A 26,727-nucleotide genomic window follows, 5' to 3' on the forward strand; every position below is an offset into this window, starting at 1 on the left:
ATGTTCGATTATTCAAGTGATAAAGTCGGTAGAAATACTACTTAGAAACTACCAATTCTAAGAAAATAAATTACAATTTATTGCGAATATATTATTAAAAATTTATAAATATTAAGTAAATATATTAATAAGCTGTATATTATTTAATACGTAATTTTTATTTTTGTAAAAAATTTAATTTATAAATATTTTATAGTTTTATTATTTATCAGCAAAAAAAATGTAATGACATAGATTAAAATATATAAATAATACTAATACTTAAGGAAAATAAATAATTTAAAATTCAAAAATGTAATTTTTTGGCTACTTTCTCGTTTTGAAATTGAATCTAAAATGATTAAAATATAAAAGAACGTAGTAGTATATAATTTATAGAACAATGAATTTATTTATAAAACGTAAATTACATAAAATTTTATGCAACGACCAAACACTTCGCAAGGAAAGAAAAACACAATCATTATCGATTGGATGGGTGTAGTCAAATATAGCGAGGATTCTGTCCAAAAGATAAAGTTAATTAGGATCGGATTTATTTGACATTCATATTTTATACAATACATAGATCATTTTACGCTTTGGAATAAATTTCTATTTTATTTTAAGTTGAATGTGTTGTGTAATAATTTGTGATTTAAAAAGATATATATAATTGAAAGATATGTAAGCTACAAATACAATAAACAAATAAACGTAATATTTTAAAAAATGGTTATCTCATTTAATATTATTGTATTTTATGCATTATACAGATAACTTTATTAAACAACAGATCACGTGAAATTTATAATATTGTCTTGTTTTAATAAGTTAAGAATATATTTTGTATAAATTTAGAAATTCTGTATCGCATTCACTACCCCCATAAGGTATAACTAATTTTATATATTTCAATGTTATATAATATATTTAATAGGAAACTATAATCTCCTAAAAATTGATTAATTTATTAAATTTACTTTTGTTCGATAACTTATTTAATATAGAATTTATTTATAGATTCTTTTACAAATTTCGTATAAATTATCTTTAAGAAATCAGAAAATTTTTAAATAGGACTAATAATAATTATGAAAAGATATGTTCGATTATTCAAGTGATAAAGTCGGTAGAAATACTACTTAGAAACTACCAATTCTAAGAAAATAAATTACAATTTATTGCGAATATATTATTAAAAATTTATAAATATTAAGTAAATATATTAATAAGCTGTATATTATTTAATACGTAATTTTTATTTTTGTAAAAAATTTAATTTATAAATATTTTATAGTTTTATTATTTATCAGCAAAAAAAATGTAATGACATAGATTAAAATATATAAATAATACTAATACTTAAGGAAAATAAATAATTTAAAATTCAAAAATGTAATTTTTTGGCTACTTTCTCGTTTTGAAATTGAATCTAAAATGATTAAAATATAAAAGAACGTAGTAGTATATAATTTATAGAACAATGAATTTATTTATAAAACGTAAATTACATTAACGGGCATTACAGGAGGAACATTACAAAAGGAAAATTAATATTCCCTAGTGTCAAATGTATTATGGTGGATACAAACCGGACAGCACTCAATACGCGATACACAGAACCAATCACGTACCAGCTATTACAAGCTACTGTCATTTATTATACTAATGTACTTGGAAATAAAATTAAAGGCAATCGATTAGAAGTAAGAAATTTGTTTGTATTGAAAGTTTTTATTTTTTTATAAATAACTATGAAATTAATTAATTAGTAATAAATGTAAATAATATGCAATTGAAAAACATTAAATTTTAATTTGCATAAGAGTCTCATGTTATAATATGTGAATTTACTATAGAAATATAATTGTATAGATTTAGAATAAGAGTTAACGGCTGAGCGCGCGTAACTTGAGTTTCGCACAAGTAAAAATCACTAGATGAATACGCGCGTTTGTATTTGAAAACACATGTACCCACCTTACTACTAGTGATTCTGTGTTTGACAGTACGCGCGTATTTCGCGGCTATCATCGAATTTAGCCGACGTTAACCGATGTTTAACGAAGCTTGTAAGTTCCGTGTGTGTTAAGTGTTCGTTGGTGTTCAGTTGGTGCGCCTCGACTGGGCAAAATCGCGTAAAATGGAAACAGAATTTCGTTGTGAGGTTGAGGTTGGCCGTTGAAAAAAGTGAACATGGGAAGGTCCAAGTTTCCCGGGAAGCCGCCAAAGACGGTCACCAGGAAACGGATCAAAGTTCTCGGTCAGCCCGAGACAGCCCAAAGCGATTCGGTAACCGTCGCCGAGAACATCTATTACGGACTTTCCCTGTTCAACGAAACATTTGGTGACAACGAGAAGGTAATTCGTAGTTTACGTTCATGAGGACTACTTGGTACAGGGCGTATAATTAGTTATGAAGTATATAATTCATTCTGGATTTACAAACAACTGTATCAGTTTTATAAGCGTCATAGGGACGCATACGGCGCCGATTCGGTGACCAGAAAACTCCAAGATTTGGCTGTATAATGAAAGTTAACCTATTAGAAGGGAATCACAGCTCGGAATGGCAGATGTATATAATACATACTGACATACCGCTGTAGTTGAAAATGTCAATGATTTTATAACAAACCGCTTGTCCGAACGCATTTTTATGCTATAAACATAATTTAATTATATTAATAATTTCTTTTCTCTTGTTTCAAATAAAACGTAAACTTTAATGTAAACTTTATTATAATATACTTTTAAATTATTGTGTATTTTTCATTATATTCAAATTATCCAATAAAATATGTTTATGCAATAAAAACGAAAATATAAACATTCAATGTTTGATTCAGTAATTCGTATATTGATAGGAAATGCCAATGTAGAAGAAAATAATAATATAAATATAATTTATTTTTAATGTTTAATACATTTTTCCATAGGAACATCCACCATTTCATGGTTTTAGCACTAAAGAGGCTAATCTTTCCGTGTCTTATATAAAAACGCAACAACATGACACAGAAACTACAACTGTTAAATCACCACCTGATGCTGTTGATAATTCTATGCAACAACAGAATGAACAAAATGTCACAGATATTAAAAGTTCTCCATCGAATACTGAAAATAATACAGACAAATTATATGATAAAAATATCAAAACAACAGAAAATGATAAAAAGGATGTGACTACATTAAATTCCAAACGTACTGCTAAATTTAACAGACCTAAAAATCACAGAAGTTGCAAAAATATAAAATTCTCCAATTTTATGAAAACACCAGTATTAAAATCAGTGAACAATATTTTAGATCAGCATCAACGAACAAGACAACTACGTAACAGTACTGCAAAGAGATTATTACAAAGGGCAAAATCTAATAGTAATAATGTGCGTAATATGACAGCACAATGTGGAGATAAACCAAATGCAGTAAGGAAATTTATTTTACCAGTTCGAAGTGCCCATTCGTCACGAGTTATTAAACCAAATAAAAGATTTATTGAAGAATTAGAAGAAATTTCTGGGGCAGAACATAGTGAAAATGAAGTTGGTACACATGTGAAGAAAGCTAAATTTGCATTAAATAAACTTTGTAATCAGGAACCAAAACTAAAAGAAGGAAATGTTACTAAACTCTGTACAAAACTAAAAGATAAAGAAGTGAAAGATGTGAAAAATAAGGCTAAAAAAGCCATTCAGCGTGTAAATTCCAATGCCCAAACTATTATACAATCTGTAAAAAATCTTGAGAAATTAGCACCTTCTATACAAGACGCACAAGTATCAAAAACTATTAATACAGATGTTAAAAGAATGAATGTATCAAATAAAAATAAAGTGGTGAAATGTTCATCCAATGAATGCAATGGTATTCAAGATGGTACACTAACTACAACCAGAAAAGCTCAAAATGCAAAATTAACTGTCTCCAAAAATCAGAAACTAATTTCTGTTCCTACAAAAGTTCTTCCTGATTCTGATGTTCCAAGTTCAGAGTCTTCTAGGATTCAAACAAGATCAGGGACTCAAAATGATGCAGCTGATTTAGAAATTCACACCAGTTTTGAAGATGCAACAAAGCTGAAAGAAAATAATAGTGCAAAAGGTCGAGGTAATACTGGTAATGTGAGTAAAAATACAGAAGAAAATTCAGATAATTTTGACACGGAAAGTACATTGTCTGAAAGTGGAAGTGAACATAGCAGTCACACAGAAGACGAACAGTCTGAATGGACTGGAATGAAATTAAATGGTGGAAAAGTTATTTTGAGGAAAGCAAGATTAAAACTAGATAATAAATGTGTTAGTGGAACTGAAGGTCCTTTTTCAACAACAAATAGCAATAGTGTTACAAGTGGAAATGCTAACTTAGGTATGTGTTTAATAATCTTTATGATTTATTATTTTCATATATTCTAATTCAAAGATTTGCAATATAAAAAAAATTTTAGATAAGGCTTTAAACTTGGAATAATCGATTAAAATAGAAATTAGAATCAATAATTTAATCTCATAAATTATAATAAGTACAAAGTAATGAATTCATTTCATTTTTGTAATACTTTAGGTTTGACAGGTACCATTAAATGTGGCGTTTGTGGTGCAGTACGATTTTATCGGTTTGTGAAGCAGGCTCGAAAATTTGGTATTCACAGTTGTGAATCATGTAGAAAGTTTATAAGTAAAATGATTAAACGTCAAGCTTGTGCAAAATCTACAAATAGTACTCTTCCAGTCCTTCAATGTCATAAAGGCGATGGTTTGTGCTTAGTACCACCTATTGTAAGAAGTCAACAATGGAATCTCATGCGATGTGTTTATAAGGCTAGATGCCCAGCTTGTTGGTTAAAAATGTGTTTGAAATGTTACAACATTCCTTCTTCTCTAAGAACAGGCTTAAATACATTGCTACCACCAATGATGAGAGATCCTCTGAGTGTTCCATTAACACTGAGTCAAGAAGATAATGATAATCATGGACAAAAACTAATATCTTCTAAGTTAGGTTGGCCTGCAGAAGATAGCTCTGAAAAAAATTTATTCAAATCAGCTATGAGTTGGAGAAATATAGAAATAGGTCAGAAAACTAGTTATCAAGGCACTGGTGGTTTTCTATACACAAAGTTAGACAAATGTAAGATACTGATCCTTTTAATCTATTTTATATATGTAATATAAGTATATATGTATTATAAAATAATTTATTTACTTTACTTTATCTATCATTTATTTTACATATATTACAATTTTTTAATAATCATTTATTTTAAATTTTATAGTTGATTCATCACTAAATATATCACCTAATAAAAAAAGAAGAAAAAATAATAGGATAAAAGTGAGAAAGAAATTAAAAAATCCTATGTTCTCTTTACCATCTCAAAATCAATGTCCACAACCTCTGAGACAGAGACTTGAATTGAAAGGGCCAAGAGTGAAACATGTTTGTCGAAGTGCAAGTGTTGCTCTTGGTCAACCAATTGCTACTTTTCCCTCTATAGATGGAAAAGAAGATACTGAAAGCAATAAGCACATTCCGAAAACTTTAAAGGAAAATGATAGGGTAGAGAAAAAGGATGAAATAAAAGAGAAAGAATCACAAAAACATAATGAAGAAAACACTGTAAATCATAATACTGTTACTGTAACACAACAGCCTCATCCAAAAAGAGGCAAATCACAACAAAATACATCAACATCAAACTTTCAAGTAGTAAGCAAATATAGATATAAATTATATAAATATATTACATTAATTGCAATATTAACAATAATGATTTAAATTTTATTAGATTACTCTTCATCACTTTAAAAAATCAATCATTACAGGTACCTAAAACAAATAACGACACATTACATACAGTATCTATAGACTTTTGGGAACAGTATGATCCTTCAGAAGTTGGAGCAAAAGGTTTCGCCCTTATTGGTTCAGAACTCTTTCATATTCCTGCTATTTGTTACCTTTGTGGGAGTGCTGGAAAAGAACCAGTAAGTAATGTATATATGTACAGTATTATATGTAATTGTACATTGTAAATATCTTTCCAGCTCATCCACTGTCAATGCTGTTGTGAGCCATATCATGCGTTTTGTTTGGAACCCAGTGAATGGAATGCTTGTGCTCAACCAAACTGGTGCTGTCCTCGATGTACAATATGCCAATCCTGCCATCTAAGATCTGGTCCAAAATTGTCTTGCATTCGTTGTCGTCAATCATTTCATCACTCATGTTTGTCAAAATCTGGTGTTAGTGCAAGACTTTACAGTCCTGAAAGACCTTATGTGTGTCAAAGTTGTGTTAAGTGTAAAAGTTGTGGTAGTGAAGGAGTTAACGTTCATGTGGGCAATTTACCGTTATGCTCCATGTGTTTTAAATTACGTCAACAGGGAAATTACTGTCCTTTATGTCAAAGATGTTACAACGAAAATGATTTTGATACAAAGGTAGGTATATGTTTTAAAAGAAAATGTATGTTTATATGTGTAAATGTAATAACTTACATGTGTGTACAACTAGATATAAATGTATAAAATGTATTATATAACTTATTTTTTAAAACAGTATATAAACGCCTTTAATTCTACATTTTATTTTTTAGATGATGGAATGTAATGAATGTTCTTATTGGGTACATGCTCATTGTGAAGGGCTTTCCGATGAACGTTATCAGATTCTTAGTTATTTACCTGATACTATTGAATTTACATGCAGCCAATGTTCCTCAAATCCTAATTCTATTTGGAGAAATGCTATAGAAGCTGAACTTAAAGCTGGTTTCATAGGAGTTATAAAATCGTTAAGTAAAAACAAGAAGGCTTGTGCTGCATTGAAATGGAGCCCAAGAAAGGAATGTTTATGTAGATCTATTTCTAATGGGAAAAGATTGGATTTCTCTAATGAAAAAATAGATTCAAATACGAATATTAAAGAAGGCCTCAGTGTAGATGAAGCTGAAGAGGGTAATAATGAAAAAATTAAAAATGCAGAATTTGGTCATAATAATAGTTTAAAATCTGATTCAACAAGCAAATTGGATGAAGATCAACCAAGTGATTGTTCAAATAGAAGAGGCTTAAGGCGACTTCGACAAAAGTTTCATTTAAAAGAATGTTCTGTTCGAGTAAAAAATTGTGCTGTAAAAGATACTCAAGATAATGATAAAAAAGATTCGGTAAATCAAGAAAATTCATATAGCAATTCAAATGATACAGAATGCCATTGCTCAGACCAACAAATTATTGTTAGACCTTCACCAACGTTGATGTCGGTAAAACGAAAAGTTAATAATAATGAATACAAAACGCTATCACAATTTCATTGTGATATGGAACATGTAATTAATCGTACTGGAACCAAGGATCTTACTGAAGCTTATCACGAAATTTTACAAGAGGTGTTTCCATGGTTTAATTTAAAGAGTATTAAAAATAATAATGGGAAAAATGATGTACTATCATCTACTAAGGACATTAGTAAAGATGATAATCCAGTTACGAAACTCGATGATTCTATTCTAGAGATGTGGAAAGAAGAAGTGATAAAAGCACCAAAAGCAATTGCAGCCAAAACAGCAAATTTATATAATGTTCATGTTGAAGATAGTAGATCATGTTGTTTGTGCAAAGGTTTAGGTGATGGTTTAGAAACGAAAGAAGGACGGTTACTGTATTGTGGTCAAAATGAATGGGTACATTCAAATTGCGCACTATGGTCTAATGAAGTGTTTGAGGAAATCGATGGTTCATTACAAAATGTTCATAGTGCTATTTCAAGGGGTCGATTAATTCGTTGTTCAGAATGCGGAAAGAAAGGAGCCAGTGTTGGTTGTTGTGCGAAAAATTGCAGTAATACCTTTCATTACCCTTGTGCAAGGAACATTGGGCTTGCTTTTAATGATGATAAAACAGTATTTTGTTCTTTGCATTTAAATAATTGCACACATAAAACATTACAAAATGAGAATGAATTTAGTCTACGAAGACCTGTATATGTAGAACTGGATCGTAAGAAAAAAAAGTATGCAGAACCAAGTAAAGTGAAAGTTATGATTGGTTCATTGATAATTGATTGTTTAGGTACAGTTATACCAGAATACTCTGATACAGTTGAGAAAATTATACCTTGTGATTATAAATGTTCTCGGCTATACTGGTCTACAGTAAATCCATTTAAAATTGTAAGATATTACATTAGAACATATGTACAAGTATATGTACCAGAAGTTTCTTCAGATCTAGAAAATAATATAACTATCGACCATTCTGAAGAACAAGAAAAGGAAGATACATTAGATACACAGAAAATTGAATATTTAGCTGTAAAACAAACTCTAGATGCTTTAATTGATGCAGTCTGTAATAAAGAAGTTGATGAAAACCTAGCAGAACAAAATAATACTGATCTTTTGCCTCCAGAATTAAAAGAAGCTATATTTGAAGATTTACCACATGATTTATTAGATGGTATTTCCATGCAAGATATATTTCCAAAGATGACATACGAAGATTTTTTAGCAATGGATTTAAAAAATGATGGCACTTTTGCAACTGATCTATTCAAAGATGATATGTTGGCATCTGAAGTAGATGAAATCATAAAGCCACCTGAGAATAAAGTTTCAAAAATAGATCCATCTTTGGTAGAATTAGGATCACATAATGATCTATGGGTTCATTTAGAAACTAAAACTTCCGTTCAAGATCTAGTAGATGATTTGTTAAGTTCTAAAAATCAAAAACGTGGAGGCAGAGAACTGAAACGATCTAAATCGGAAGTAATGTCAAACAGTCCATTAATTGTTGGAGGACAAAGACACCATCAACGATCTTGCAGTTTAACTTGGAGTTGTAAATTGGATGGTACTTATGGCCCCAGCATAAAACGAAGAAAATTGTCTAGAAACTCAAGTATGACAAAATCAAACGAGACAAGCGTAATGGTATTAGATTCACAAAATGAACGACCACCTACTTTGCATGAATTAAGAATTCCAGATAGTATCATGGTTACTGTAGGAAGAGCAAATACACCTAACATTTTATCCGATTCTATGCGGGAATTAAAGTATTGTATTGAAGATGCCAGTGGTATTAATCGTAGAGTAATATCTAGTAGTCGTGAAGAAGGTAAAGAACATAAACGACTTTTTTGGCATACAAGGCAACAGCCGCGAATATTGCAAGTTGATGGACCTGCTGATGCCAGTAGTGCCAGTGAATGCAGTTCTCCAGAGTATAATATTGAAGAAAAAACTACGGCATTACGTGTAACAGAACATTTATCAATTCCGCAATTAGATGGTATTAACGACGAATCATCATGTGACAGTAGTGAATTTACCTCATTCGCTGAAAAAGATTTCAATTCTTGTTCGAAATCTTCAAATAATATTTTACGATCAAAACGAATATATGGATTTATTAGATCACATATTGCAAAATCTAATGATAAATCACAAAAGATAAAAGAAAATGATGGTTTCTCTAATTGTCAAAAATATTCAGTACAACAAACTAATTTTAACGAAAATAATTTGAAGTTGAATTTAGAAATTCCTCAATTAGACGGAGCTGATGATATTTCCAGTGATGATGAGTGTATATCACCACAACACATTGAAAGTGAAAGAACTACCGTTACTTCTCAATGTGATGCACCATTTGATCACATAGATCGTCCTGTAACTTGTAAAAAATGCCGTTGTACATATAGAACACAAGATAGTTATAATAGACATTTGACAAATTGTGATATCATGATAACAAGCGATAGTGATTCAGAGACTATGGATAATAAGTTAGCATCACCTGATTCTAGATTTTCTCCAAGTATTGGATCTGTTTCTCCACAATTTATAACATTATCTCCATCCGAAGGGCATACACTTTCATCTGATTATCCAGATATACAAGCCACTTCACCTTTAGAAGCTTCTGTACCATCACCTCATCCAGCTATTCAAATTGAACCAATAGCACAAGCAATTATTACACCACAAATTCACACACATGCTACTGTGGAGACTGTTCATCAAACAGTATTAACATCTAATGATATGATCGTACAAACACAGTATACTAGAACAACAACTACATTACCAAATGCTACAGTGTTACCCCAAGAAAGTACTGTTCAAATAACAGAAATTACAGATCCACCATCTGTTGCAAGCGATTCTAGTATGTCACAAAACATCATCAATACGCCTATGAATTCTCCAGATGGTGCAAGTTCGCAAACAGTTCCAAGTCCACAAGTGTCACCTACATTTTCTTCTACCGGTGTACAAACTGCAACTAATGAATCACAAGCAAACATTCAGTTAACGAAATTAGCGAAATCAAAATCTCCAAGAGCGCCGAAGTCTCGAACAAAAGGAATCAAAACACAGATTGTAAAAAATACTATACAACCACACAATGGACATACTAGATTTCAACCAATGCAAAACAATACTCCAGTTATACAATTGCAACAAGCTCAAAGACCAAGTGGGCCAACTGTAATATTACAACAAGCATCTCCTGGTATTATGTCTGCGTATGTTGAAACATTGCAACAACAATCTGGACAAAATCTTCAGTATGTAACAACAATCGGAGGTCAACACGAAACTGCGTTTAAACCGCAGTTCATAACAACTAATCATTTAGTTCCTGGTGCATACATACAAGCATCTTCTGATAACTTATTGGCATTACAAAATGGAGGTATATCGATTTTGCCAGGTGTACAAATTGCTCAAACACAACCAACAGTTCTTGGAACAATTATACAGCAGCAACCTAGTGCAATTCAATGTGGAGTTATATCATCTGAACAACTATTATTGAGTTCAACACCAACACTAGAAATGTTTACAGATTCTACAGGCAGTATGTTTCTTTCAAACCAACCAATGTATTACGGTTTGGAAACTATTGTAAGCAACACAGTAATGTCTTCCAGTCAGTTCATGGCTGGCACAGTACCACAAGTGTTAGCAAGCAGTTACCAAACAACAACGCAAGTTTTTCAAGCTTCTAAACTTATGGAACCTATCGTAGATGTTCAGGCTGTTCCAGGTGTTCCCACTGTAACAGCAGTGCAATCTGTACAAAATGTACCTGGAGTACCTGGAGTGCCAAGTGTACCAAACGTTGCTAATGTATCCAATGTATCCAATGTAACCAACATAGCCAGCATACCCAATGTACCTAGCGTAACCAACGTACCTAATGTTCCGACTGTACCCGCTATACCGACTATACCCGCTGTACCCTCTGTATCCAATGTACCTAATGTATCCAATATACCAAGTATAACAAATATAACGAATGTATCCAATGTACCCACAGTACCCAATGTACCTAGTGTGCCTAGTGTACCTGGTATACCTAGTGCATCTAATACACCTAGTATACCCAATGTATCTGGTGTACCCGGTGTAGCCGGTATACCTGGTGTACCGCATGTACCAAATGTACCCGGTATACCTGGTGTACCGCATGTACCAAATGTACCCGGTATACCTGGTGTACCGCATGTACCAAGTGTACCCAATGCACCTGGTGTACCTAATATATCCAGTACACCTAGTATACCTAGTTCACCTGGTGTATCTAATGTACCTAGTGCACCTAGTGTACCAAATATACCTACTGCATCTGGTATATCTAACACACCTACCGCAACTTGCATACCTGGTGTACCTAACATACCTAATGCACCTAATGTCTCTAATATAGCTAGCGCATCTAATTTGCCTAGTACTTCTAATATAACAAATCTACCAGCTGTACCTACTGTTCAAAATGTATCTAATATTTCCACTTTACCACCCAATGTAGGCAATGTTCCTGACATACCTACAGTACCTGGTGGTTACGTAGTCGTAAATCAATCAACACCTATAGCAGAACCTATCGTAACACCACAAATTAATATTTCTGCAACACCTGAACAAAATTTTGCTTCAGCCACGTGTAATACCATATTGCCTGTATCGTGTCAAAGTGTTGTAGAGCCAGTAACATCGATACAACTACCAGATACATGTCCATCTGAACCTCAAGCTGTAGTAAGAGTAACATCATCTCCTAAATTGTTGCAAAATTCGATACCAACAATACCAAGAGTAGCTGTACGCCCAAGTCCAGTTTCAAACTCTGTTATGCAACCTAACAATGGACCATGGAAAATTACAGAACCACTATTTGGTTCAGAACAGATGATGAACAATAACGTCCGACCATATTTCGACTCGAAACACGTATCAGAGAATACCAGTATGATAAAGTCTAGCATATCATCTAAAATACCCCCATTACCTAATCACTGTATAACTCAAAGGGATATAATTGTAAATAAGTTAAATCATGATGTAAATAATGTGCATAATAATTATAGTAGTACTGTACCGAATTCAAACAATATTAATGTAAGTACAAGTAATAATCCAGTGATAGCTAGCTCGGCTGTACAAAATAAAATTACAATGTCTACAAGCAACGTACCAACGAGTCGACCGATGAATAGAGTACTACCAATGCAAGCTGTGACTCCGAAACAAGATACGACGAAGGCCATGCAGAAAACAGAAATGATCATAGAAGAGCCAACGAAACCGGTAATTAAGCCAGCGGAACCAGAACAGAAGCTTGCAGAACCTAAAAAGCAAATTGTCGAAGCCGTAGTACCAACGGTGAAAAAGCCCGAGACGACTATAAACAACGTGAATGAAACTCTGAAATTAAACACCGAAACAATCGAGAAGGTAAAAGAAAATCTCAAGTTGGAACTGGACAAAGAGAAACTGCAGAACGCTTCGTTGAAAATAGTGCTACAAAAGCAATTGCAAGATGGTTCTTACAAAATTACGCATAACATGAAAGCAGTGACGCAAAGTAAGAAATCTCCGCAGGTGACATCTGTAGAAATATTGCCGTCGAAGCAGGTACCGCAGATAGCTTCTTTGCAATTGTTACCGATAAAAACGTTCACGTTAAAAACGAACAAGATCGAGGAAAAGGTTAAACCTATCGATAACAAGTTCAACATATTAAAAACCAAGACTCCGCCAGTTGCTGTGAAAAAACCAAGAGTGATCAGTAAGTCGATTAAATCCATACAGCCAACTTTACCAATCTTGCAAGCACAGAAAAACACCTCGAAAGGACCGACGTTAATGTACGAGATAAAGTCGCAGGATGGATTTACTCATACCGCTTCTTCGATGACCGAGGTATGGGAAACCGTATTTCAGGCCGTACAGAATGCTCGGAAAGCTCACAATTTACCTCCGTTGCCTCATAATCCTCTGACTGAGAACCTGGGTTTGGAAAACAACGCCACGGTGTATCTAGTTGAACAACTACCGGACGTAAACAGATGTACCAAATACAAACCCCGGTTTCATAATTTAGCACCGCCTAAACCAGGAGAAACAGAAAACGATTTACTAAAAGCGTGCGATAACGGTGCTGCTCGCGCAGAACCGTTCAAAGGAAGAAAAGTTCACGATATGTTCAGTTGGCTGGCATCGAGGCATAGACAACAGCCAAAAATGATCTCTATCTCGGAAGCTGAGTCGAGGTAAGAACTAACAAAAACCATAGGAATTTTGTAGTTACTTTAAGATATAACAAGAGCGTAAAAATAACCTCAATATATCGACGTTGCGAAAGAATATATTCTTTTGTTCGCAGACGAGTGGCAAGCACAAATTTACCAATGGCGATGCGCTTTAGAATACTGAAAGAGACATCAAAGGAATCAGTTGGAGTATATCATTCTCACATACATGGCAGAGGTTTGTTTTGCCTCAGAGACATTGAAGCCGGAGAGATGGTTATCGAGTATGCCGGTGAGGTGAGTAGAAACGTGAAGCACGTTGGTGTTTATATAATCTGTTTTATTAACTGTCAATCTGTAATATGTAATTTTCTTGAATAATATTTGATAAATATTCGTAGGTTATTCGAGCTTCGTTAACCGACAAACGAGAAAAATATTACGATAGTAAAAACATAGGATGTTACATGTTTAAAATCGACGATCACCTAGTCGTTGATGCTACAATGAAAGGAAATGCAGCTAGATTCATTAATCACTCATGCGAGGTATCTATTCATTCGTATCTACATAAATACATACGTTTTGTTGTGAAACAAGATTAATCGCTTTTATCGTTATTAATTAATATATTCGAATCTGCAAGTAAAATTGCATGGACTTACTTTCTCTAACTTATGAATCATGTTTCAGCCAAATTGTTACTCGCGAGTGGTAGACATCCTAGGTAAGAAACACATTTTAATTTTCGCTCTCCGCCGCATTACTCAAGGAGAAGAGTTAACGTATGACTACAAATTTCCTTTCGAGGATATCAAGATTCCATGTACCTGCGGTTCCCGCAGATGTCGTAAATACCTCAATTGAGACTGCATATACAGCTATCGTAAGCAGCCAACCGGCACAGCAAAAAATATTGTGCTATAATTATGTGCGCTTTGGAATAGGATTCATTTTATTGAACGTTATTCATTTAATCATCAAACTATTTTCAGAGATTGCAGCTTTTTATTACTATAAAGGAAATAGATATACATTTAAAATATTAGAAGGCCAGATATAGTACATGAAACATCGCGTTATGACAATGTTACTTTAAACAGCTACACTTCGTAGTTGATTTAAGGGGTATACTTATAGCAATAAACGATTGAATATGTCCTGCTTTCGTACCCAACGAGCCTCGCGTGCTTCATCGCGCTAAGACTCATGAAAGTGTTACTTTATCCACGCCTGTGCTTTTATGCACGTCTTCTAGACTCTACTTATTATCTACTATTGAGGCTTAAGTGTACAAGTTATCGTCACTTTACACTAAATCGAAAATGCTTTTAACTTGTATGCATATATATATATAAATTTTTCATTTATATATTTTATTTTGAGTTAGAATTTTATGGATTCTACAGACAATTGGACCAAGTTAAAACGCGTGAAATTGAAGAAAATGCATAGCACAAAATCGTGTACTTAGAGAGAAATTTTCATGACTGTGACTTACTTTTGTTCACATATTTGAATGTAAAGACGCGGTGCACGTTCGCTACGCGATAAGTACAAAACGGTCATGCTACGAAACGTGCGAAACTCGCGAGATAAAAAGCGCAGAAGTTTATTGCGAATTTCAATTTTACATATAATAATATAGTTATATATTTTTAAATATTTTACGTAAATCTAAAATTTAGTGTACAGTGTACGACTAACTTCGTGACATTTCATGTCTGATGTAGGGCCAGATTTCAAATGTTCTTGTAAAATATGTAATTGTTAGATTAGACACTGTCTTGATGTAAGTACAGCTACCAGTTTAACTTAAGTTAGTAACGTAGATGTTAAGAAAAAAAAAAAAAAAAAAAAAAAGAAAGCGCGCGCGAGAGGATGAGAGAGAGGGGGAGAGAATGGCAAGAAAGAGCAGTTTCCTAGCGTGGGATACTGTTTGAAGGTGTACCTACTTTGGCAGACATTGATGATATTTTAAGTCTTATAGTAGTGGAAAAAAAAGAAAATTAAGAAAAACGAAATGGGAAACAGAGACTTGCTTTCCGAAGAAATTGACGCCTGTTCGTTTGTTTCAAATGAAGGATTATGTACGCGCAATATTATTTTGATATGTTTTTATAGATTTTTAAACGATGCACCCATGCGTTTGTGCTTCCGCCTTGCCAATATTACAATATTAATCTCATTACTTTATTTTTATATTTAAAGAATATAAATGGCTAGAGAAGAAAGAAACTTTTTATTTTACAGAAACTCGATGGAACCGCTGATCGTACGTGATCGATCGTAATCTTTACATGGTTTCTGTCCAAAATTTTTCTACCATTCGTAAGAGGCAAGTATATCGCGTAACCGATTACGTTGACAGAGTGTAAAAAGATAATTAGATCATTGTTTCGAGTAAACTTTTCTAGAATATTAATATTTCTAGAAAATGTTTGTGATATTTTCCCACACTGGGAAAAGTTATGAATGTTCTTTATAGGAATATATTTCAGATTTTTTACGGATATACTACGTATTCCGTAAAAAGCACCTTTCTGTGAAATGCAGTTTTGCCTTACCTTTAATGTACCTACGCTTTAAACCCGGTGATAGATTTAGATATACCCCGATGACTTATATTCAAACTAAAAAAAAAAAGAAAAAAAAAAACTAATTGTGTCTATGCATCCATTAAGCTATGATAAAGTATTTTAGTGCGGTTAATCAATTTCTGCCGAGGTGGTTGTCCCTTAAATTTGGTGCTCCATGGACACCGTTAAGTGCACTTTACACGAAAAAATGGCCTAGAGTAAGAAATAGTAGGTGGCAGCGGAAGAGTTTGATAATAATAAGAAATGCGTTATACGAGGAATATTGATCGCGAATTTATTTAACGAAGTAATATAAAGAAGTAAATGATGGCAGGAACATTATTTGAGCACGCAAGTATTCGTCGGTCGTGCAACATTTTAATCGGCCTGGTTTGGTACAAAATGCGTATGCTGATTTGTAAAAAGTTATAAAACAAGGGAAAAAATAGAAACTTGTTCTGGTCACGAGAAATTGCCATTTTTTAGGTATTTTGAATCTTTTTCTCTCCTTTTTTTGTGTTTTTTTTTTTAATATTATAATTACCAATAATTAGTAACTATTATTGGAAGATGAATATTGTTAATATAATGATAATTAATTTTAATCTGTAAAAAAAAAAAAAAATAATACGACATAAGAAAGGTAATTTACTTGAAAATATAATAGCAATGTTAGATATTTTATTGATATTTATTACTTATGGATGACGGTTCTAGGGTTAACGAGATGTACTAATTACATTAAACATGATTTAGAGAACATGGTGCACACGATGGTCTAATATTGTTGAAAAAGATACGAAACGTCAGCTTTTTTATGGAGGGAAAAAGAGAGCATCCTTTTCTCTTTAAAAAGAAAGAAAGAAAGAAAAAAACGAAAAAAAATAATGCATTCTTGTAATTGTTACACGATATCACCGCAGAGACAGTTTTGGGATTATGAATTATATGCGACGCGTTTCAATATATACTTTATATTCCCATCGCAGATTATAATATCTATGGTGACTGTAACAATAATCTATAATGGGTATATATTTACACATGTCGGTAGATAAATTAAGAACACTGTTTTTTAATTATTTTTTTATTTATAAAATCCATATAAAATATTCTATGCTCTGAGAATGGCAAGAAAAAAACACAAAAAAACAAAAAAGTAGGTTTTAGCGTCCGCGTGACAGGATACGGAAAATTACGTTCATATATACATTTCTCTGACGAACCTTTCAGAGTTTATCGAGCGCTTTTCTGAAACATACTCTGTATCTTTTTAAATGATTCCCTAACTCACGGAGCCTGTACAAGCTCCTTAGTATTACGCATCCAGCCTTCATTATTATGGTTATTATTATTATTATCAATTAATTATAATCTACACGAGAAGATAGCATAATACACCGCCACTCATATTGTGCACCGTTTGTTTAACTACACCCGTCACAGCACCTTTAAAAAGTGATTCGTGTGAGAAAAGAGCAAAAGTTTTGACGTTAGAGAGAAAAAAAAACAAATCTATATATATATACATAAATATATATATGTATAATCTTCAAACTCGAATATGTATATGTATACTTTACCTCGAGATCAATTTGCTTTAGGTAATGAAAGTGTTGGATATTTGCTAGTTTGGTGTGATAACGAAACGAGTGGTTAAGTTATTCATGGAACTGTACGGTGCCCGTTATTACTTTTTACGACAATTTCAAAACATCGCAGCGTTGCATCCTCTTGTAATCGGGAGTCTCATCTCTTCGAGTCTTTGGGTTCTTCGTTTTATCCGTAGAGAAATAAGGGATCTAATATGGGAAAGAGAAGGAAAACCGAAATTGAAATGTAAAACGCTTTTTTAAATCGTGTATAAACAAGGCGAAACGGAAGAGAGAAGAACAAACAAACAAACAAAAAAAATGGACTAAATAGTATTACTCTAACGTTTAAACGAATCGTAGAATTTTGAATATTGTACTTGTTTAAAAGGGAAAAAAAAAAAAAAGAAAAGAAAAAGGAGGAAGAATACAAAGATGGCGGCGACGACGAAGAAGAAGCAGCAAAAGAAAGATAAATGATACTATTGAGAAATTTAAAGGTAAAAAGAAGACAAAAAATGGAAGATGGCGACGAAAGAGAGAAAAAGGAACGAAAGGAAAAATTGAAAAAAATTGTCTGTGATTATCAGTCATAATAATCTTTAGGTCGACATATTTTTTAGAGAATATTTTTTAGCAAATTACAAAATTTATGATATACCCCTATTATTGATATGATATTGGATCAGACACGCTACGCATAATATTAAAGTAAAGGAAGAGAGAGAGAGAGAGAGAGAGAGAGAGAGAGAGAAAAAAGAATTGAAACTGTAAAAGTTGCAAACTGTTTAATAGAATTATGAATAGTTGAGATCGATGGCTGTTGTAAAATATTCAGTGTTTGGACAAATAATTATTAAAAACTATTTATAATATCGATTAATATCGAGGTATGATTATATATTATTGTATCGCATTACTATAGTAGCGTTTCTATCTCTTTTGCGTTTGCATATTCATCGGAATAGATTATAGAGAGAATTGGTCGTAGGCCCATACAAGACGTGATGAATGTAAAATTAAACGAAGAGACGCTGCGGGCAAAATGGGACGTATTTACTGCACGCGTTCCGCGTGTAAATTGTCGTTATAAAATCCATCTACTTATTGTAGAGAACTTATGAAGTAATCGTAATATTTACATTAACCAGATGATATGCATACCACATAGAAACACGTAACTACCGCTTTCATCACACGATAAATATGTACACGTAATTACACACAGAGACACGTACACACCACGGTAAAGAAACACACCGTATACACACACACACACACACACCCGTACGCCCATGTTTTGTAATTAAATGTTTTGTTAGTATTATATGAGAAATTAACAGAATAAAAACACAAATGGAAGTATAAATATGGTTCCGTGCTGTGTAAAAGTACCCTACTACTTACCGCGTTCGATCTAGAATGGAAACCGAGTGGAATCCCAGTATCAGAATTCAGTTTCGAATTCTAATCGCAGATTTCTTACCCTGCAAATCCGCCGCTGCTCTCTGTGTTCGATCGAGGCGCTGCAAGGAAAATAAGAGCGAAAAACCGCGGCTCTCCCGCTTGTATCTCGTTAATTTTAAATATTGTCAGCGCGCAATTAGTTTAAGCATAAAGCGGCAATCTTATCTTCTCTTTGTCCGTTCTCACAAACGGGTAGACTGAGCAAGTACCATATTGTAATCTACGATACCACTTGTTCATTGTAACAGCGACGTGCGTTATAGGTCATGCTTTTTCCACGTGTGAGAATCCTCTTTTTTTTTTTTCTCCTTTTTTTTCCTTTTTTTTCTACGCGCGTATTCGGTTGAGCGCGCGTCGCTGACTCATGCACGTTGCTCGGATGTTGTGTTGTGCGTACCTCGTGTAAAACGAAGGAGAGAGAGAAAAAAAGAAAAAAAAAAGAAAAAGAAAAGAATTTCTTCGAAAGTAGAATTTATATGTGTGTGGATCTGCGCTTGCTCGATGAAACGTCCGGAGTTCGTGCTCGTTATCGGGAATACGAGGAGGAATAGCGAGAATCGTGTAATGTGATTTTACAAAAGTTTTTATTCGACGCGTTTGGTCGTCGTTTCGACGATATTCGGTCGTACGTGGAATTGATTCGAACGTTTCCATGCGTGGAACGGCTACACGAATGAAGTTTATCGGTACTTAAATAAACGAAAAGATGAAGACACGAGAGAGAGAGAGAGAGAGAGAGAGAGAGAGAGAGAGGCGAAAGAGAGAGAGAGAGAGAGAGAGAGCGAGGGGATGAGAGAAAGGAGAAAGGAGAGAGGAGAAGGAAATCGAATTCTGTGATTTTTCGGGGAAAAATCAGTATTAAGAATCTCCGGAGGGAACGTATAAATTTGTAGGAGCAATAAGTGGTCGATCCCGAACACTACGACTCTTGTAATAATCAATCGGCATTACAGTAATGTATCGCATTTATCTCATTTGAGTAAAATACAATTGCGGGATAAGATATGGCGGAAATCGTAGAAGCAGAGTATGTTGTAACGATAGGCATACATTATTATCGCTATTTTCGCGTGTATTATTACTGCACAGTCCTTCCACAAACTATCTTAATCGCATTATTAAATGAATGTAGCGTAATAAAATGTTAGATGATGTAGATACAATGTAAATATGGTAATGTATCGCTTAACAAATGAAATTTTATTAATACATTCGCTTGTTTCGTATTTAAACAAATAAAAAAAGGAAAAAAAAAAGAGAAGAAGGAAGAAAATGGTATATATATATATACGTGTATGTATATATATATTACATATATATATAACGATGCTGCAATTATTTAGGGCGCGCATTACGAGTTTTAACCAACGATTCTGAGAAAAAGGGAAAGGTATTTTTAATAAAATCAATTATTAAACGATTCAATGTTATTTGAGCGTAATGATAAATCGTAATCATTAAGAGTATATAAAATAAAGAGGAAAAAAGACAGTAGTATTTATTGCCTTATCGGTAATTTACGTTATTAGCGTAAACATTACGAACGGATTCGTGTAACTATCGGAGATTATAAAAGGCACATCACTGCAGCAACATCATCGTGCTCGAACGTTTCCGTAGAACAGTGAATAACCTCCTCGTTCTCACGTACGGACACTTAAGAAGCATGGTTATCCTACTCCCTCTCCTTTTACTTACAGCTTCAAGAAAGCCCGAGCGTTACACGCGGACATTCGCCGCTCTTTTCTTTCTCTGTCTTTGTTCTCCAACTAACATCAAAGTACGGTTCCTACTCGTCACCGCGTGTCTCGGCAGCGAGGGTTTGGTGGTTCCACTCACCTCCTCCTTTTCCTTCTCCACCACTACCACGCCATCACCATCTTTTCCACCTCCTCGACAGCGCTTTCATGCATCCCTCTTCGTTCCCACAAGCAGTGGACGACAAGGTGTTAGTCACCTCAAGGACGTTCGCTGTAATTGGGATAGGTCGGATAGATACGTCAGAGGGGGGGAAGAAAGAATAAGATAGAAAAGGAGGGAGCGAGGTTAAAGAGAGGGAGGTACGTTGTGAGTAGGAAAGTGGGGGGGAACGAAAGTAGTAAGAGCGAGACAGACATAGGGTTAGAGAGAACTAGCGGCGATGCGTGCGTTTCTGTAAATGGCGCCTGGCCGAGCGTCGCGCGTCACGATTCTCTCTTTCTCTTTCTTGTGGTAGCCGTGACTAGGGTCCGCGCGCGTTGTAGCCGTGGTGCATCAGTCCTGGACCGGAGGTTGTGCCGTGAGATACGCAAAAACCCGATGCGAGTGCACGGTTACCGGTGACGTCTTTTTCTCGTGCTTGACCGCGGCGTGTTGTGTTGCATTTGTCGTAAGTGATAGTCAACGCTAGTGGTACTCGGCGTTGAATTCGCATGCATGCAACATGGAAGAAGGTGCGTTGGTGCTACGATAGTGGTTTCCAAGCAAGGAGAGTTCCGCGACAGCAACGCCGCCTGTACACGGAACGAAGAGTATATCGGCTGTTATCGCCTCCTACTTCTCCTCCTCTTCTTCCTCCCCTTCTTCCTTGCCCTTACTATCAACACGCAGCCGCCTCTTCGCCTTTGTTCGGACTCGCGCGAGCTCGTTGCCACGGACACTACGGAGGCCGCAGGTAAAGACTGATTCAGGGCCGACACTATCACAAGATACGAGAGTGAAAGAGAAAGATAGGTCGAAAGAAAAAGAGAATTCTCATCAAGATGCGCCGTCCGAGTTTCATCATTCTCGGTGAGAAGAGCAGACAAAAAGAATAAAGAGTGAGGTTAGGAATCGAGTCTGTTCACAGTCAGCGGCGTAGGTGAAAATGCAATTAAGTTTCGTTCCACTCGGCTGACGTGAAACCGTGTGCGCCAGCGTAAGCCTCTGGGTATACCTAAGCATATATGCGAATGAAATGCGAAATATTAGTAGTATACGCACGATGTGACCTGAAAATAGACGCCAAAGATAGACGAAAAGAGGTAAACGACCGTCGAGATTTTTAGACATTCACGTATTATCAATCTGTCCATCATTTTTCGGTTAGTATCAATTTTCTTTCGGATGTCATACCATATGCAATATAGTATCTACCATCGAACGATATTAAAAGTTAAGTCAAAAATATTATTTATAACAGATATAATCATTTTTTAAATAAAAACAATTTACTTAAATTGTTTGCAAAATTTTTATTCGAATACATAGACGTTTTATGTTAAAAAGACGTTACAAAAACATCAGACTCGACGAGTTACTTAAAATAGTCCTATTACACTAGGTAACGAGAAGATCGTGTGTTCTCTTGGCATTGTGAATCCATAGATTTATCTATGGTGCAAATCCCATCGTGCGAACCCGTGGAAACCTGTTCTCCGTCGCGAGTTATTTCGATCGCAGCGATCCACAGTTTAATTTCTGCCTTGAGTGCGAGCATGCGCATGCGTTGCGACACGGCTGCTCTGCTATTCTCACCGAATAATTTACGGCACGTGAGCTCCACGGGATCGAACGCGTTCGTGACACAAGCAATATTGTACATGAATCAAAGATACGTGTGCTTATCTCGACGCGATGCTTAGGCGTGACCTGACGATATGTAAGTGCAACGTGAATAGTGAACGAGCTGAACGGTCGCTCGTGAAAGTTACAATCGGTTCAACAACAAATTCATTGGATATATTATCGTTTGACACATCATCCTTACGCATTACTATGTGTCGATTACGTGTAATCAACGGACTGCATACTTTCACACTTACGATGATACGTTTGCGTATTACCATCAACGATATTTCGTTGCATTGATCTTACTTGGTTTGCGTGATCAGGTACTAAATCGATTTCAATCAACGACCACGGTAACACTCCCTGCTATGATTTTTTTTTATTAATAGAAACTCGAACAATACAATTGACACGTGTTACGCGTTAATGGATTTATTTCCACGTTACGTGATATTCGAACCGACACGACAGAGATTCGTTGTCGAGCAAAAAATCGAAATTACCTATTCGACAAAATTTCATCTTTTCACGATTAACCGTGATACCCGGACGTATACGTTCTCGCAGTATCGCACCGGCTGCAACTATTATAACTGGCTTAGTTTTGTAATGGCTTCACCATGCTTCCACTGCCTTTCGGTATCACTCAGTTTCACTTTGCGTTTTATTTCGCTTCGAGCGATAATAATTCTCCGTGCATTTTTCCGAACGGAAGACTTTTCGAGCGCGCGCTAATTAAAGAGGTTAGGTTCGGATCGGCCGCTCGACGGTACGCGTTACCCACCCTTATGATTGTGTTACACGCGTTTGTCCTTATGTGAAATATGATTTCGTAAAACGAGCTCATGCAAGTGTATGAGATGGTGATTCTCAAGTAAACAAAAGAACTTTCGCTGCTCAGGTCACTGATGCAGTGCAAACGATGAACTAAGCGATGCAACTTGTGTGCGCGCGGTAGACTAATAACGTTGCACGGCAAAGAATATTTTTAGTGTTTCTATAAAGTCAGTCTTTTCGATAAGATGTTCCGCTAGAGCCATTGCATTATGCGCATAACCATTCTCGTGTAATCTGAAATAGCACGTTGCTCCTTTCCGTCGTTGCTGTGCCTCTTCTTCGTCTAACCAATGAAGTAGTCCGAAGTAGTTTTTCTCTCTCGTTCTTCCCCACTCTCTTCTTTCCTACAACGAAGATGGAACATTTATGATTCACCGATACAGTTCATTGTCATTCGGCACGTTTCATCGTCCTTGATATGTTAATCTTTTTCATAGATTTTGTTTGCAAATTATGAAACTCACTAAAGGGATCAAAGGGATAAAAAAAGGTTGGCCTTTATTATCGGCGGAATACATTGCTCGATATAGAAATTTCTCGTATATTCGAGCCGAATGGTTGTTGCTATGTGCAGTTCCTTACTCTTTCGCGTACGCGGAGCCGCTCGTTAGTCCTTTTTAAAACTTCTCTATATTTCGAATAATCTCGACTCGGCTGCTTTTTATTTTCGTGACAATTAAATTCACGCAGCGAAGGGGAATCGAATCTCGAGTGCCGGTTTCGCGTTAAAGTACGCGTTCTTGCCACGCGATTATTGAATTTTCCTATAAATAGCGTACTACAACGAAACAAAGGTTATTAATATTACCGTTCGCATAGTCGAGTGCGAAAGAAAATGCAGGAACAGGGGACAGCAGTCGCGGCGGGCATCAGTGTATGCCAAACGGCCGAGGAATTCAACTGTCGTTTCCACGTATGTTCTATCACCGTTGCCAATCAATGAGACATTGGGCAGGCCGCCATCAGTTATGAAATGATTCCGAAATTCGGCTCGTAACGCTCACGCCGTTTGCGTATCCGATGAAAATATTACCCGCTCTTACGTGGCAAACTTCACTTCCGGCCGCGTTGTACTTTATTATGATGTTGCGGAATCACGTTGCGTGGCGCGCCATGCGAATTCCTGCGTTTTAGCGCCCGGTGGATAAGGTGGCGGTACCTTTTAATTCGTCGGTTAGTCCGATCCTGGTCAAATCTGTTGCTAACCGCGTCCATCGCCGAGTCGACGCTTTACGAGGGTCACTGAGAAACGCGTTGAGACGCCCGCGCATGCAACTGCCGTCGTCGTCGTCGTTGTCGTCTTCGTCGTCTTCGTCTTCGTCGTCGTCGGCTACGTTCGTGACGGTGCTATCGTACACGTATTACTGTATATGCCGGTTGCAAGTATATATATGTAATCGCGAGACTGCAACCTACTACTCTTTTAATAGACGACGGAATAGGTCTATAGACACACGCTAGACGTCGTCCACGGTCAATGCTTGGCACATGGCGACACCGGGACTGAACGTTGAATGAAATATTTTCGAGAGCGTATCCGGTTGCGTTCGCACGCACTCGACGATCGACTGGGTTCGATGACGGTTTTATCGTTACCGAACTGCACGGGAAATTGAACCTTCGCTCGGTGTAGGGCTTTTACGCTTCGTCGTCTGCCGTTTAATCGTAAGGCGAATATTAATATCTGGTTTGGAAGGCATTTTGACTATCGGAACGGCCGATTGCGCGCGCGTAGATGTCGCATTATTGTGTGAAACTTGTCAAATCCTTGTACCCTGTGAAGCGAATTTAGGTACCTATTTGATTTAGAGGTTATGTAAGAGTTTTGTTTTAAAGTCTTTTAATCGAGCGCGGTTTGTTTGTTAATTTTATGAATTAAAATAGAAAATTAGCAACCAAGTATTTCCTTCTTGTGTTGATTGCATTCATCTTTTTGTTTATCGGATTAAAATTGTTTGTTAAAATGTATATGATATTAATATGAATTAATTGTAACGGATTAGTATGATTTATTAAATATATACTTGCTATTATTATTGTTATTGTTTATTCAGGAACTATGTCTTGCAGAACACTGATACATATATAATACTAAGCATTTCTAAATGACTCGTATAATTGTTTCAAAATTTTTTGAATCTTTAAAATATGTACGAATTCGAAGATATATACTTTTGAATTGTGGAAGAAAAGTAAGATAAAATCTTTTTTAGAATATTATACTTCATAGTTTTTGTTATTTAAACACCACTATACCTGCGATATATTTTTTACGAAATCAAATTAATTTCTTCTGAAATATATAGATGCCTTATATCTCTCCATTTCGACTTAACGCAATATTCGACGTTTGATCACGTTTTCAATTAGCTAATCGAAAATACAAGTAAAAAGCAATGCGAGTAATTATGACATAGTAACGGAGATCGAACGTTCGACAAAAAAGATTTGCAAACAGTTTTCTTTCGTTATCACAAGCAAGCATGAAAAAGATTAAATCATACTCTGCCTTTTGACTTTCTACGACAAGGCAGTTTTCAATACCACGCTGGAATCGCGTTACAGATTTACACGTATCAGAATTGTTACCATGCTTCTTCGCGATTTCTCACGGATACTCTAGAATCACCGTTACGGCCTTCTGTGTTCGGTAATGTATTTTGCAGAAAAGAAAAAAAAAGACTTATCGACCGAGTAGTGTATTTTTTTATCGCCTCTCTCACGTAACGTACGTACTTTCCATTTTATGCACAAAATGATCTTTGTCCTGCGCAGTCTTTGAATAATACATGGTTGAAAAAAAATCCAAGAATTCTTCCATCGAATCGAAGTGAGATAAGTGATCCGCTTTTATTCGTAATCGTATTTGATCGAAGAAACAGGAGGATTTATACTCGTACGTGCACGAAATTAACACCTAGGACTAGTAGATTGCTTATCTGGTGGACTTTTTGAGATTTTACCCTTTGGCAATTTTTTTCTTTAATACTTTCGTGCAGTACAAGGCAGATAATACAATTTCGAAGGGAAAGAAAGCAAAGGATTTAATAACGTAGTTTGATAGGTTAGGTTATCCTATTGTATAATTTAATTCGCATGAAGGGATAAATTTATCGGTTCAGGCCGAGATAAGTGGATATAAAATGGTTTTCCCGTAGCAGTTGTTAATAAAGGAATACCAG

The 26,727-nt window shown here is 35.2% G+C and overlaps 2 protein-coding genes across 4 annotated transcripts in view; both read left to right on the forward strand.

The window, feature by feature from the left end:
• The first annotated feature begins 2,106 nt into the window (after window positions 1–2,106).
• Window positions 2,107–14,869, forward strand: trx (histone lysine N-methyltransferase trithorax). Of its 2 annotated transcripts, XM_017905800.1 has the most exons (11): window positions 2,107–2,343; window positions 2,922–4,359; window positions 4,555–5,121; window positions 5,267–5,700; window positions 5,817–5,978; window positions 6,039–6,434; window positions 6,590–13,563; window positions 13,677–13,839; window positions 13,944–14,090; window positions 14,236–14,428; window positions 14,538–14,869. In XM_017905800.1, exons 1-10 carry the CDS (start codon window positions 2,179–2,181, stop codon window positions 14,407–14,409), a joined length of 10,620 nt encoding a protein of 3,539 aa, XP_017761289.1. In that variant the 5' UTR covers window positions 2,107–2,178; the 3' UTR covers window positions 14,410–14,428; window positions 14,538–14,869. The 2 variants fall into 2 exon arrangements, with proteins under 2 accessions (XP_017761289.1, XP_017761288.1); XM_017905799.1 differs by having other exon boundaries at window positions 14,236–14,869.
• A 6,604-nt stretch (window positions 14,870–21,473) lies between these two features.
• The window catches only part of cic (Putative transcription factor capicua), a 53,126-nt gene continuing 47,872 nt past the window's right edge, over window positions 21,474–26,727 (forward strand). For both annotated transcript variants that reach the window (XM_017905801.1, XM_017905802.1), the window contains exon 1: window positions 21,474–21,833. The gene's annotated coding sequence lies outside the window, so the exon portion shown is untranslated. The remainder of the gene's footprint in view (window positions 21,834–26,727) is intronic.

This window comes from Eufriesea mexicana, unplaced genomic scaffold, assembly GCF_001483705.2.
Source record: "Eufriesea mexicana isolate 0111107269 unplaced genomic scaffold, ASM148370v2 scaffold4599, whole genome shotgun sequence".
Classification (NCBI taxonomy): domain Eukaryota; kingdom Metazoa; phylum Arthropoda; class Insecta; order Hymenoptera; family Apidae; genus Eufriesea; species Eufriesea mexicana.